The 14,685-nt window shown below is 45.1% G+C and overlaps 1 protein-coding gene across 1 annotated transcript in view; it reads right to left on the reverse strand.

Annotated features, from left to right (window-relative positions):
* Positions 1-10,350: 10,350 nt before the first annotated feature.
* POMP (proteasome maturation protein) overlaps positions 10,351-14,685 on the reverse strand; it is a 17,072-nt gene continuing 12,737 nt past the window's right edge. Inside the window, 1 exon segment of the mRNA XM_011360198.2 lies at positions 10,351-10,692. Within this exon segment, the coding sequence (XP_011358500.2) occupies positions 10,625-10,692 (68 nt within the window). The 3' untranslated portion in view covers positions 10,351-10,624.

The raw sequence follows: 14,685 nt of genomic DNA on the forward strand, positions 1-14,685 counted from the left end.
TTTTTCGCTGTAGGGAAATCAATGGCCGCTTGACTAGCAAATGGCACGGACCATTTAAAACACTAGGAATTCTTGTTCCCCAGATCGTTCCTTTTAGGTCTGGCCGATGTCTTCCGAGTCAGGAGCTCATGTCAGAACTGCGTGACGCTCACAATTATTTATTTTTGTTTTCCTTCCCGTGCAACGCTCTTCCCAAAGCAAAAGAACAAGTACTTTCCTGTTTACAAAGCACTTTCTGGATCGACTAATTTTATCCTCTTAACAACCCTGCTTCATTTTCCTCTTTTTATGGAGCAGGCGGCTAAGTCCCGGAGGGACGTGACTTGACCCTCGAGCACGAGTGTAGGACAAGGATGGACCTGGCGCTACGAGGTGGACATAAATCCAATGCTGACGGGTCATAAATCCGATACCGAGACTGTCAGGTCGCGTATGAGGTGCCCCGCAAACACGAAGCCCTGTCTGTGCCTCCACACTGCCCGTGACGGTGCCTTTCGTGGGGTTAGGCGAGGTGGTCTGTCACGAGGTCCCTTCCAGCTCAGCCTGCCATGACTTTGCACATCTCATCTGAACTGAAGCCGGCACGGATGATGCTGACTACATTGAAGGACTGATAGACGACTTCTCAGTCGAGCAAAAACCATTTGAGATTTGAGAGGTAGTTAAGCGTGTCAGGGGACTGACCGGACTGAGGTGGCCAAGGGTGAACACGTAGCCTGAGTGAGCTTCGTCGTCTCCAAAGTGATCATCTTAAGAGATGATCAGGAAATACGATACCGGAAAGACTGGAGAAATACACCAGCTGATGGGGGGATCTGGTCAAGACAGAACTAGAAAAAAATAAAACAGCTGTCCTCCCATGATCTGATTGTCTGAAGAAAGCGTATTCATGGAATGATATGTTTTTACGGAGCCCATAGAAACAGAATCGAAAGAGGAAAGATGCGTTTCTTCTTACGCAGCACTGTACCAGGGGAGTGAGATCTGCCGTATCTAACAGAAATGAGTATTTTGCTCTCTAGAGAGAACATCTCGCCATTTCTGTGAGGCCGGGCTGCGCAGTGGGATCCTCCAGGGCCTGCATCACGCGGCCTCGAGAAAGCCCCTTCTCCACTGCCACCTCACTAACTGACCCTCTGGTCACTCACTCACCATCCGAAGCTCTTGCTCACTACAGCAGGGCGCCCTAGGCTCAGGCCTCTTCTAAAGAAATGCCTGCGTCTCAGAACCACTGAGAAACTTCACGAAGTTACTGAGGTTGTGACTCAGTCGTCTGGAGTGGGCTCTTAGGATCCAGTTTTAAAACCTCCCCAGGTGACACACACATCAGAGGTAGAAACTACGGCCCTGGGTGAGTGTGCGTCGGCCCTAACGCAAACGAGAATAACCAGCACAGGCGAGCAGTAGGACAAACGCCCAGCCTGACACTGGTTGTCAGCACTGGCTTCCGGGGGGACCCTCCTGGGGAGACCTGAACATAGCCAGTGCCCAGGGCCCAGCCCAGAACGACTGAGTAAGAACTTCCTTTGGGGAGAGGGAGGCAGACATCAGTACTTCTGCAAATGTCCCGGTGGTCCCGATATGTGGCCGGGGCTCAGAATCACCGCTCCACGCGAGGGGTCAGCAAATCTTTTCTCTAAAGGGCCAGAGAGTAAATATTGTAGGCGTTGTGGCTTACACAATCTGGCACGGTGACTTAATCGTAGCACAAAGGAACTGCAGACCATGCAAAAGAGAATGCGTATGGCCGTGCTCCAATAAACAAGGCGGTGAGCTGAATCTGGCCCGTGGGCAGTAGTTTGGCCAACCCCTGCCCCGTGCGGGAGACACAGATATCCGGTTACTGGAAAGCTATGTCCCCCGATGTAAATACTGGCATCTTAGATTATAGAATGCATAACAGAATGTCATTATAAAACTCCTGGAACAGTGCTTGGCTCACGGGGGCTCGAGAACTCAGTTTCATCTGATTAGCTCGAGACAATCCCTTGAGCCAGGCTGATTTGGCTGCACTGACAGAAGCATCTAGATCTGCACAGTCTCCCATCAGTCTGTAGGAACTGCCTGCTTCCTTGGGGACGATATGTAGCTAGAATGTGATGAGGATGGGACCCAGCCCAAATGGTTTCTTTGCCAGACATTTAAGGAACAAACCAATCGAACTAACGTCTCCAGAAAATATGAGGTCAGCATTCTCCTAGTGCAAAATCAGACAGAAATTACAAGAAAAGCAAAGAACTGTTAAAAAATAATGATAGTTAAAGAAAACAAGTCAGGTGATACGAATGAACGTGAACACTGTGTGAAGTGGACGGTCTCCACTCGGAGGCTGCGACGTGGGACGGAAGGAAAGGAAGCTTCTACAAGATAAAAAGTGAGGAGCAAAGAAGTAAGCACAGAGCCCAGGGCTGGCCTAGCGTTTGGGGACTGGCTGGCTGGACAGGAGAGTTTCTGGGTGAGCACAGCACTTATAGGGACACGAAAGTGATCTCCATTTCGGCTGGCACCCTGGGCAGGAACAGAGCCATCTTGGGCCTAGGAAGATATTTCAACACTGCAAGCTAATATCCCTCATGAACATAAACAAGAAACTCACAACGGAAGATGAACAAAGCAAGCGATATGTAAAAAAGAGAACGCATCTGACCAAGTAGTGTTTGTAAGGCTGGTTCAGCATTTGAAAATCGCTTGATGTAACTAACACACCCTATAAACAGAACAAAGGAAGAAACCCTCGTGATTATATCAAGAGGCCAAGAAAACATTTCGCAACATTCAACATGCATTCATGACAAAATTTCACAAGGAACTCAGATGGAGCCGAGAAAGTGCATTTACAAAAACAAAAAAAAAACGAAATGAAACCTACACAGCTAACGCGATGCTTAATGGTAAAAAGATTGGATGCTTTTCCTCTAAAGATTGGAATAAGGCGAGGATACCCACTGATTTTACACAAATTTGCCTCCATAACTTTAAATAAAAAAGACTATATCAGTGCTTGGAAGACGGCACAAATATACGCTGGAGGACCTCCATGAGGAACCGTTATCCAGCTAATCCTGGGAAAGACAGCGAGATGGCCAGTCGGTGGGGACACGGCAAAGCCAAAACGCCAGAGTTCCCGAGTCTCAAAGCTTTGACTTCCTCCCTCTGCACCGGCAGCTGAGTGTGGTCCCCGCTTAGCAGCATCTCCATAACGGGAGGACTCGTTAGAAATGCAGATTCTGGTTTCCACTCAATTCTGATGCGCAAAGCCGGGCAAGCACCGCCCCGCACTGTCCTAAGGACTGTGGCGATTCAGCGTCATGAAGTGTGGGCCTGTGTTGAACCCAGTTTTGCAAACTATGAAAACCACATCCAGATTCTTGAGTTCAATCGATCTAGAACTATCTCGTTGTGAGGGCATCATAGTCTTATTCCCAAAGCATGTTCAAAATGTTATCCTGTACAAGCCCCCAAGTTCTTGGAGCTATAAACTGGTGAAGTCCCCAAATCTTTCTACACATTAGACTTCTCTGGATGTGGCCCGCAGAGGGGAACTGGCTTTCTGGTAAACCAGGCCCCATCGGGGGAGAAAGGTCTTAGGGAAGACAGACACACCCTCCTTCTGAGGGGAGGGCTGCTGCCTTCCTCCATCACGTTCACACTTAATCTCGGGGTCCTATCACTGCGCCCCTGGGGGACCTGGGGGGCTGGGCCCTCAACAGCTGTGCTAATGCGACAGGCACGATTTGCTTTCGGGGCGCACGAGACCGAGTGAGAAGTAACGTTCTTCGGGCTTCCGTAGGTGGGTTTGGGGGTCTGAACTTACTGGCCTGCTTTAAAGTCTCCATTGCTGTCGGAAGCAGCAGCCCCGGGCCCCGACTTTTTTTTTCCCATAGTCTGTTCGCCCAGAACCTTGCTATGAATCGGGCAGGTGATTTCAAGTGAAACAGGCAGGTTAGGGCTGTTTTACAGCTGCCTGCCAATGATGGCTGGATGTCCTGCCTAGACTCACGGCTTGGCCTACCTCCGACAGGTAACTATTTCCTCATCGTCACAGTCCTCTGGGGACGTGCTCCCGATGACACCGATTGTCCGAGGCCGGTCTCTGGATCATTCACAGCTGACTGCGAGCACTGAAACGTGCCGTTCGTGGCAAGCACGCTGCCTCTGCTGGAAGGGTGGCAGAGGCCCACAGAAAAAAGCCGGGGAACCTGGGCACAGGCCGAGCGAACACCCAGGGGCCAGGGTGCCCCAGGGATTAAGCAGCAGCAACTCGGCAAGGATCCTGCAGCGCAAAGGGCGCCACTTCTGCCAGCGACGAGTCGCCACACTGTCCTGGCACATGTCCTTGGTCTGGAGTCCAAATCCAGGAGAGATGTCTGACTGGCCGAGCTGGGTCACACACCTGTCCCCCGGAGACCTCAGGAACACAGAGTCGGCCCGCTTAGGTTCTAGCGAGCGAGGCAGGCACCACCTCCCCACAGGACGACACACGACAGAGGGAGGGTGATCCCCCTAAAGGATTCAGAGTGTAGGAAGTGAGGGGGAAGCCAGCCGGCCAAAATTAAGTCAAATGGGCCCCACAAAGTGGAAGGTAAACTAAAGAGAAATGGAATCTGGTTGCTGACTTTGCCTGTCTTTTCCCCAAAGCCAAGCCCTGCGGGTATACAGTTTCTGTTTTCTTAAGGGACTAGAGAACTTCTGAAGCCAGACCAGTCCCTAATATGGGAAGCTGGCCTGTGATCAGTTTATCTATGTAAAAAAAACAACTAAGCAAACAAAACAAAAAACCCTGATTGTGAAGGAATTTTCTAACCTTGGAATCAGCACCCTGTTCTGCTTCTGTAAAGCATGCCTGCTTGCTGTAATCAGCTCCTTGTCCTGTTTCTGTAAGCATGCGGTGCCACTCTCCCCTTAGGAATGCTTTGTATAGAAAACAGACGTGTTGCCTAAATACCTGCCTGAACTACCTGTAACCCATGGCAACTCCAGGGGTCTGTGAATCAGCCCATGTCAACTAACAACGCGAGTATAACCCTAAGCTCGGGGCCCAGATGTTCAGAGCACTAGTTCTCCTGGGACCGTCGGTGTCATAAATCTGAGTTCTCCAACCCTCCAGGCGCTGCCTGATTTCTCACTGATCTGAGTTTTGCAATTTTTCTACAACGACTGGACAATATGCTCCTTCATTATGATACTGACAAGAAGAAAAACGAACTGGTCACTGCTATAGAATAAAAAAAAAAAACAAAAACCTTGTTATTTTGAAAATGGTTGAAAGTAAGAAGCAAGCATAGTTTCTCATTTTTCTTATGCTGACTCTCGTCCTGGGTAACCAAACGGTAGGTGACAGTAAATGTCCTTCTACAGAAGTATAATGGCTAAAAATGAAGAGGGAATGACAGATTTAGAATCGTCATTTTGCAACCCCTAGTAAATAAATGGGTCCTTGCATTGTGCATCAGTGGCCACGACATCGGGATGAGGGCCCGTTAGGCATTTGGCGTCTGTTTATGATGTACGTACCACCTATACCACCTATAAAGTGATTTTTCCAAAAATAGTAACCCTGAATCAAGTCTGTAGATTCAACTAGAAATTTATAGAAAATGCAGAGGCGAGAACATGTTCAACTATGTACCACAAAGACATAAGAAGCAAAACGTAGACTGGGAAGTTGCAACAAATAGCAAAACAAAACAAAACAAAACAAAAAAGAAGAAGAAAGAGAGAGAGAGAAAGGGGGAGCCCACAAATTAAGAGACAATTGGCACAAAACCTAATCAGTCTGTATAAGTTACTTGGATCCCGATTCAAACAAAACAGCTAAAAAAAAAAAAAGCCATTTATTAGACCTTCAGAAATCTGAATACTGACTCGATTTAATTATAAGGAATTATTGTTAACTTCGGGCTGATAATAACAGTATCGTGGCTATGTTAGTTTTATAAACTGAAATATTTACACATTGGAATGAGGCCTGAAATTTCTTTCAAAATAATATTGAGGGGAAAGTGGGTGAAACGTATAGATGAAACAAGATGACCATGAGTAAATTATGAAAGCGAGATGACGGCAACATGAGATTATATTGTATTTTTCTACCTACTTTTGGATGTTTGAAATTTTCCCTAATAAAAAGTTTGAAAAGAACAATGCATCCCATCTTGTGCCTTGTTGGTTGGTCCCTCTGTCTTCTCTTAAAATGTTCATAATCTAGTGCCTGCTTGAGGGACAAGGCACAGAATGGAGCACGGCTGTGGCTGTCCTTGTCTTGTGTTGGTCCTTGCTTGTCTTGATGGCTTTCTCACGTGACCGGGCAAAGCGTCAGTAGCGTTACGGCCAGCAGTGTCCCCTGTGGCTAACATAGTACTTCCTTGGTGATAACTTCTATGACAACTACGATTATGAGAACTGTGAGAGTTAATGTATTGCAAGTATATTCAGTACGCTGCGAAATCCCGTTAATATCATTAATGGTAAAATTAAATTAACTTTAAACCCAATGTCTTTTCAAACTGAAGGTCTATGCGTTCATTAAAACTAGGTTTAGGGCATCAAAGAGCAGTGACAGAAACGGACTATAAAACATTAAGAGTTTATGAGACCATAGGGATACCTTAGAGAGAGAGAAATTGGGGGGAATCTGGATTTATAAAACTTGTCAGCCAATAAATGTAGGATAATGAAATATCACCTTTTTCAGCCCTCCCCTGTCCCAACGACCATGTTATAAATGATCGAGGCAAAGATTTTTCACGGATGCTAAAACTTCTGGGTGAAAGGTTCTTGGGGACACGCACAAGGTCTCATGTGATTACGCCGCAGATCACTTACTAATTACAAAAGGAACACTGTACTTGGACAAAGGAGAGCTCTGGCGGCCACCACCGTCAACCGAGTGACGGTACCTGGCCACACCCATCGACGGGATGCCCTAACCTGTGTGGCACCCCGTGCGGTGCAGTAAGCAGCCCATGTCACCACCTTTGTAGATTTCTTAGACAAAAACGTGTACCCTGAATCTACCCCGGAGGAAATCAGAGAAGATATATAAGTGGTGAATCTACGGGAAGGTTATTTTGGGTGTTCTTTATATTGTTCTCTCGGTTTTTCTCTAAGTTCAAAATTTCAGTTTTTCTCTAAGTTCAAAAAGAGTGGTTTAAGTCTTGAGTTAAAAATCAATCCATCTCTCCAAAGGACAGCTAGACGAGCCAAAGTTAAAGCATAATTCCACCTGGTCTTTCAATGACCCAAAGCCACATCCTCTACGTGACCTCTATTTCATCACGGAGATGAACAATATAGCTTTTCCTGTCTCCACAAGGTCAAGACACTAAAAAGACGCAAAAAGACAGAGTACAACTCACAAAGCACGTCTACTGGTTCCAGAAATAAATTCGTCTGGAAGCAAACGCTAAATTTTTACCTTTAAAAGAAAAAGCATTTAAAGTCCCTTACATTTTTTTTGATTGGAAAAAAAAACCCTGCTGAAATTCTATTAAAAAAACTAACAATATGTTCTCTCATTCTTTAATATGATTTAAGAACCTATGATAAAACGAACTAAAAGTACAGGTTCTTAATTAAGCATTTGCTGTACGTGAAGAAACCTGAATTTCAATTTTGAAATCATGAGCTAAACAAGTCCAATAAAGGGTCACGGCATTTTGGGTTTTGCTTTATTAAAAGAGCGAGTCAGAATTTATACTTAGATTTCGTGTTTGAAAAAAATTTTAACCAACTGTAGATTAGTGAAAGATTATATATGAAATGGTCTTGCCATTTTTCAGTCATCTACATGTTCGGATCATCCTTCACTTTCCTGAATGTCTGCATTCAAAGGAGTAACAAAACGCATAAACACGGGGGACACCCGCCGCAAAGGGCAAAACTAATGAACAGTGACGAGCCTATCACTTATATTTTGCAGAGGGCGGGAGTGAAGAGGTGTGTTTAGTGGAAAAGCCACATGATGCGCCAAATAGTGCTCAAGTTTTTGCCAAACCCCAAACACTTCCAGATAATAAAACACACAAATTCCTTTATTCTCATACACGTTAAAAGGATTAATATGGAATTGGGCTGGACCCTCATTACGTATGTTTCTCTTTTACTGTGAAATTTTATTATCTTAGTGTTAATAAAAAGAATTTTAATCAGTCCCCAATCTGATGTGCCTCTTGAACCCAAAGATTAATATTTTACAAGCAAAACAGACGCAACGAAGATACTAAACTAATAGTTCGATAAAATCATAAAATCTGAACGGGAAAAAAAATGCCTAATTGAAGAGTTTGGCATCTAGGAAAGTAACTCAGAGAGACCCACAACTGACTCTTAGGAAGGAACCCAAATAAGTCCCCACCTCCTGTAGCTTTGAAAATTTCCAAAATAAAAAGTTGGTGAAAATGCAGTTTATGTCTTGCAAGATTTCTATATAATACAGAAAAACAAATAAAAAGGGTGGCCTACGTCTTGAGTTAAAATCAAAGCAGAATTCCACCCGGTTCTCCAGCGACCGGAAGCAAACAGTGCAGATCGCAGAGATCAAAGAACAGTAGCTAACTTGTCAGCATTGAGGTCTACACCGGAAGAATTAATCGATGCTAAAGAATGTCACTAACATAAAGGCAAAAGCGAGCAGAGAAAGCAAACATCTATATCAGAGGTTCTCGACCCTGGAGAGCTTTTCCCAAGTACACTTCCTGGGACCTGCCCCAGACTACGATTATTGGAACTCCCGAGATTCAGACCGTGACACCAAACTTTCTTCGTAAGATTCCCAGGTGATTTTACCTGCATCCAGGGATGAGGATCGCTGGCGTGAATAGAAAGACGGTAAGAGAGGGAAAGGAGAGAGCTTGAAGCAGAACGGCCTTTGGAAAGGAAGCATTACTCTTGATTACCTACCAGCTTCTCCATTCAAACTATGTCATTAATTTCATGGAAGCCTCTATTGGCCAGAAGGGTATCTGTTACTCCTAGAACGAAGGGACAGAGGACATCTCCAACTTCCTTAATTAGTTGAAAGAGAATATGCTAGAAACAATCAGCGAGCCTTTATTATTTCTCTATTTTCTCAAAATTTGAGTGTACAACGGGTTTGCAAATATTGTATCGGCAAACATGATTTTAAACTTAATCTCAACAATCAGGAGAAACTAAAATGTGTCATTTGGACTATCTCAAGGTTTGTCAACCTTGACGCTACTGACATTTCAAACCCAAATTATTCTTGGTTGCAGGAGCAAAACCAGGATGTAGAGTTTTACAATATTCGTTTGTAACTTTAAGACATAGAAGGCTGTTTCAATATAAATTAGGAGTATTTTATATCATTTTCTTTTAGTACTTTTAACTAACTCTGTGTCCTAAATGCTGTAGGATGTTGAACAGTGTCCCTTGCCACTATCCACTAAATCCCAAGAGCAGTCCCCACCCCATAAAGTTGTGACAACCAAAAGTCTTCTAAACATTGTCAAATGTCCCCAGGCCTCCGCAGGGAGGGGCAATATTGCCTTCAGTTACAAATCAATGACTTATCCAAAAAAGATGTTTCTGGGGACACAAGAATGCACAAGAATGTGAAGTGACCCCTCGCTGTGGTTTTGATTTGCATTTCCCTAATAATCAGTGACAATGACATCTTCTCATGTGCCTGTCGGCCGTCTGTATGTCTTCCTCGGAAAAATGTCTATTCACATCCTCTGCCCATTTTTTAATTGGGTCGTTTATTTTTTTATTGAGGTGTATGAGTTGTTTTTGAATATCAATTCCTTACCGGATATTAACCCCTTATCAGAAACAAATGAAAGTTGATAATTAAGAAATATTTTTAATTAGTGAAAGATGACCTACTCACTAATTAAATCTAAAAATCTTTACGTTTTGTAAACCAGGTTCATAAATAATATCTTATATAAAAGAACCACAGTGAAGATTCATTTTTAAATAAATTATGATGGCATTTAGTCATGGAAACGTGTGTGTGTGTGTACATAACTGTTCTAATGATTTTAAATATCTCGTGATATCTAAATCTATGCAGCACAACAGTTTGACACCTGCTGGGTCCTTTATCGCTTTAAAGACAAGACCTAAATCAAAACCTCCGAACTTATGCTTTTCACCCTGAATGAATCAAAAAGCAAATTCCAAAGTAGCTTCAATAAAGCAATGATTCTTATGAACACTAATGGACTATAATGAAACGAGGTACTTAATTTGGAGTGTCGTCAGTGAAATCAACTATAGATGTTTACTCTGAAAGATGCTATTGTGAAGACCACACACTCGGATACGGATGATTATTCAAAATTAAATTTATGGAATACCTAGAAAATTGGCTGACATGGAACCTGAGGATGGTTTTAGAGTATTTATTAGCAACAATTTTTTTAAAGATTTGGAAGGCTATCGTTTTAAAATAAATCAGGAGATTTAAAACCATCTCCAGTGCTTTCAAACTGTCACATGGCCAGAAACCAAAGATCCGAAGAATTCCAAATGATCAGATGCTATGCAGGCAACGAGTCCCACGCGCCAGGACTTTTAACGTCGCGTACGTGAAGGGACAGGGAGATGATGACCAGAAACGTGCCGCGGCCCCTGCGTTTTCGCGACAGCCACTGCGCTACAGTAACCCGAGTTTATACTCCACCATCAAGTGTGGTTCTCCCATCAGCTCGCTTTGTGACGGGTCTGGAAACAAACAAAAACAGACATGTTAAAGACTCTCACAAAAAGATAAACGTAATGACCGAACTCACACGAACATCTAGGACAGGCAAAACGAGCCTGAAGCGACAGAAAACAAACAGAACGATGGTGGTGAGGGCGAGGGGCCTGACTGGCTTCCCGGAGGACTCTAGAACAATCTCTAATGAAGAGAGGAGGCGAGGTCTTCATCTAAACTGCAAACACGTTTTCTGTCTATCGCTCTGCGCTCTACTGCACACACACACACACACACATAAATCAGACTTCTAGAGCGAGAAAACCTTAACAATCCTCACTCTTATTTTTATGAGTCAGACAACAAATTTAACTGCAATAATACATCTGAAAGAGCTTTTAAATTAAGACCAACGGTAAGCCTCTAAGGGCAAATAAAGCCTTTCTTCGTTTTTGCCACCTACTCGACGTAGGAATAGAAACGGAATAAAAACCCAATGAACTAAACTGTATAATCAGTTTGTAAAAATAACTAACCGTTCACATTAAAATACTGATTACCACGACTAAAGGATCGATTTGGATGTTTCCTCGCTGCATCTTGGAAGAGACTGGAGATGACTGTGCCACACCTTCAGTGAGCTATACTCTCTCGACACTCACTTGTCACACAACGACGTAGCCTTAGCGACAACTGATATTGCTGCAGTTACTAACACAGACATTCAAAATCTAAAGTGAAAAAAACACGCCTGCACATGAATAGAAACAGGCAAAGGTGTTTGCTGCAGCCCCGTTAATGAGAAAAACGTAAGCATCTGTCAACAAACTACTGACGTATCATACACACTGTAAGACACACAGTATGATACCAGCTGTATTAAACACACAGGTGCCAAGCAATGCCAACTATCTGCTGACTGTGTGTTTGCATGAAGACACACAGTAAAGTCTGGGGGACACACACTAACAGCAGGTAACCAGGGACTGAGGGACAGAAATGGGCCTGGCAGTTACCATGCAGGACACCTGAGTTTCGCCTTTAATATTTTAAATTTTTACACGAAGAACATATTATATTCATTTAGATAACACTTCCTTTTAAACTCCAATAGAGTGAGCACTTATTAGATAAATCACTCGCCCCAGAAGACGTGGCAAAGTGCTGGCCTGCGGGGCCATCTGCTCTGCCAGGAGCTCGCTGTCAGGCCCTGGGCAGGGGAGGGAGTGAAGGGAAGTCCCCTTCCGGCACTGAGGAAGGGGGGTGCTTTTTACCTTCACCGTCGCCCTCCCCACGCGCCCACCCCCCTCGGGAAATGTACAGACTGTCCCGGGCCAAGCACTTCCTAGCGAGCGAGCAAACCCTCATCGCCTCCCAAACTTTACGAAATGCACACTGGAGAAATGCACGTTCTCATCACAGACTTCAAAGTCCCTCGTGGGTCAAAGGTGATGAGGAGTGTGACGAGCGAGAGCTTTCAACACTCACTACGGAGCAAGCACTTTATGAGGCACCGGGACACGAGAGCGAGCAAGGGCTCACGCTGTCTGTAGTTAATTGGGGGACACAAGTTAAGAAACAGGAGAAATACCAGATAAGTGCTATGCAAAGAATTAAAGCGAGGTGACAGAGTGATCGCGGGCTACTTTAGACTGGTCGCCGCGGAAGGCCTCTCTGAAGGAGTGCCATTTAAACTAGGGTCTGACAGAGGAGGCGGAAAAATACTCTAAGAGGAAGGAACGGCTAAGGGAGGTAAGGCCCTGAGGTGCAGCCGTAAAGCGCCCACATGTGCACACTTCCCCCGAGGGGACATTACCCAAAGTGCCGTGCGGGAGGCTCGGCCTGCCAAAGGTCACCTCGTCAGGGCCCTAACTCATATCCACCTACCTCAGAGAGATGCGCCAAAGACTAGAAAAAGATGCCCACAAGACAGTGAGACAGTGATCCACTTAAACGTGAAATCGTATCACTTCACTGCTGGAAACCATTCGATGGCTTCCCGCCCCATTCCGAGCGAACCCCTGCAGAGCTCCGGCTCCTCCCACCCCTTCGACCCCCCACCTTAGCCCACTGTCCACCTCCCCAACGCCGCAGCCGCAGGGGCCTGAGCACGCGCGTGTGTCGGCAGACGGTTCTCCACGGGCCTCTCACGATTCTGCGAGTGTTCACAGCAGAGGCGCTGCCTGCCTTTGCTCTGACTCTCTCCAAGGCCATTTCTAAGGGGACCGGCCTCGGCAGCCCGACACGGTGTCCGCCCTGGAGAATGGGCAGGCTGAGCGCCGACTGCGTGTCACTCCGACTCAGCTGCTCTGACCTGGGGTGGGATCCTGTTCCCGTAACAAATCTATCCTGTGTGCAGGTGTCACCTGATGCCCTTCTCGCTGCCCCGTGACAATGGGGGCTCAGGGAACCGAGAGAAAAGCTGACCCTCTGGTGACAGCTACTGCTGTCAGTAATGAACCCGTCTTCTGCCAGCATCCAGGAAACCATGGCAGGCTAACTCGTGAGCTTGAAAGTAGGATAAGACCTTCAACCCTTCAGAGTTCTTCAGCTGTCCTCCTGCCTGAAATGACCTGAAGTCTTCTACTCCAGGTCAACCCATATATCAATCGGGAATCAATCAGTGTACCATATTCCCAGAGGTGCCTGCCTCTCCCACCCAGCAACAAACTACATCCTTATCTTTTTCATGCCTAGATTTTATCACAATTTATAATCGTTTGTGTTTTATCTGTTTACCTCCTCTATTAGAAAGCACAGATGTCTGTTTCTTCACTGCCTAGCCCGGAGCCCAACACCTAACGACTGACTGACTGACTGACTGACTGAAGAAATGCTCAGGAATCTCCCTTTTCTTTCTCCAGAATCGCAGAAAGTGATTTTCAAATGAATACATTTTTATAACTAAGACTATTTGGATTTGAACCCTCCCCTCACTAACTTTAAATGAGCTCCAAGTTCAGGGTCAAAGCTTAGGAACGCCAGGTTTTCCTGCTTTTGAACAGCCCCTCGGGGAAGATTCCCGAAGAGCAGGCTCGCTGGACTTTGGCTGTGGCCAGCATTGCCACACCAGACACCGGCGGCCAAGCAAAACTAATATAACTTAATCCTGTTGGGTTTTGTGTTTCTCTGAACGGCTGAGGCGTAATGAGCAGAGGCAATACTGGGCAGAATGGAATTTGTTTACCTTCCTCAGAACCAGAAAAAAACAAAGGATGCCATTATTATTTATAGAGGACGCACGTATCGTTCTTACTTAAAAGTCATGTATCACGTACATGATACAATCATTCAAGGAATTTTGTTAAAGATAACAGATTCTTCTTTCCTACTCACCATCTATAGAAGCACAAAAATTATTTGGAGGCGGGGCTGTTCTTTAAAGAGAACTTTTATTTGTTCTCGTCATTTAAAAAACTAGTCACATCCCAGCGAACCCAATCAGCAGTCACCACACGAGGACGAGGATGCTGAGCTTTGTCTGCTGCCGCCGCCTTATATGTTACTGGGGTTCCAGAAAAAGGTGCTGAATGACACTTACCATTAAGAATATCTTCAAATCCAATAGTCTCATCGTTACCCCTCAAAATGTCCAGGGAAAGGTTTGAGCTTGGGAGAAATGGAAGACGCTGAACCTTCGGGAAAAGTATCGAAAGGGCAAGATTAGAAAAAATTAAGAGGTAAAAAAATGTATGATCTAATTTTACGTACTTCATTATCTGTAAGATCCACAAAACTAAATATTAATTTAACCAGTCTGTGGGGAGGGGGGGCGGGAGGAGAAACAGTTCATATTTTAGAACCAAACCAAGTTTTAAAAAATTCCTCAAAACTTGTAAAAGACACTGAAACTCTACTTCCATGAACGCTTAATAATCCTATAAGGTTTGCCCATAGTTGGGGGCTTCGCTTGTCCGGGAAAACCACAGCACGCAGCATGTGATGACATGTGGAACCCCAGCCTCACGCCACGCCGGGTTCTAAGGACTGTGGCTGAGCAAACCCCTGAAGGGGTGCAG

The sequence above is a fragment of the Pteropus vampyrus genome, unplaced genomic scaffold (assembly GCF_000151845.1).
Source record: "Pteropus vampyrus isolate Shadow unplaced genomic scaffold, Pvam_2.0 Scaffold52, whole genome shotgun sequence".
Lineage (NCBI taxonomy): Eukaryota > Metazoa > Chordata > Mammalia > Chiroptera > Pteropodidae > Pteropus > Pteropus vampyrus.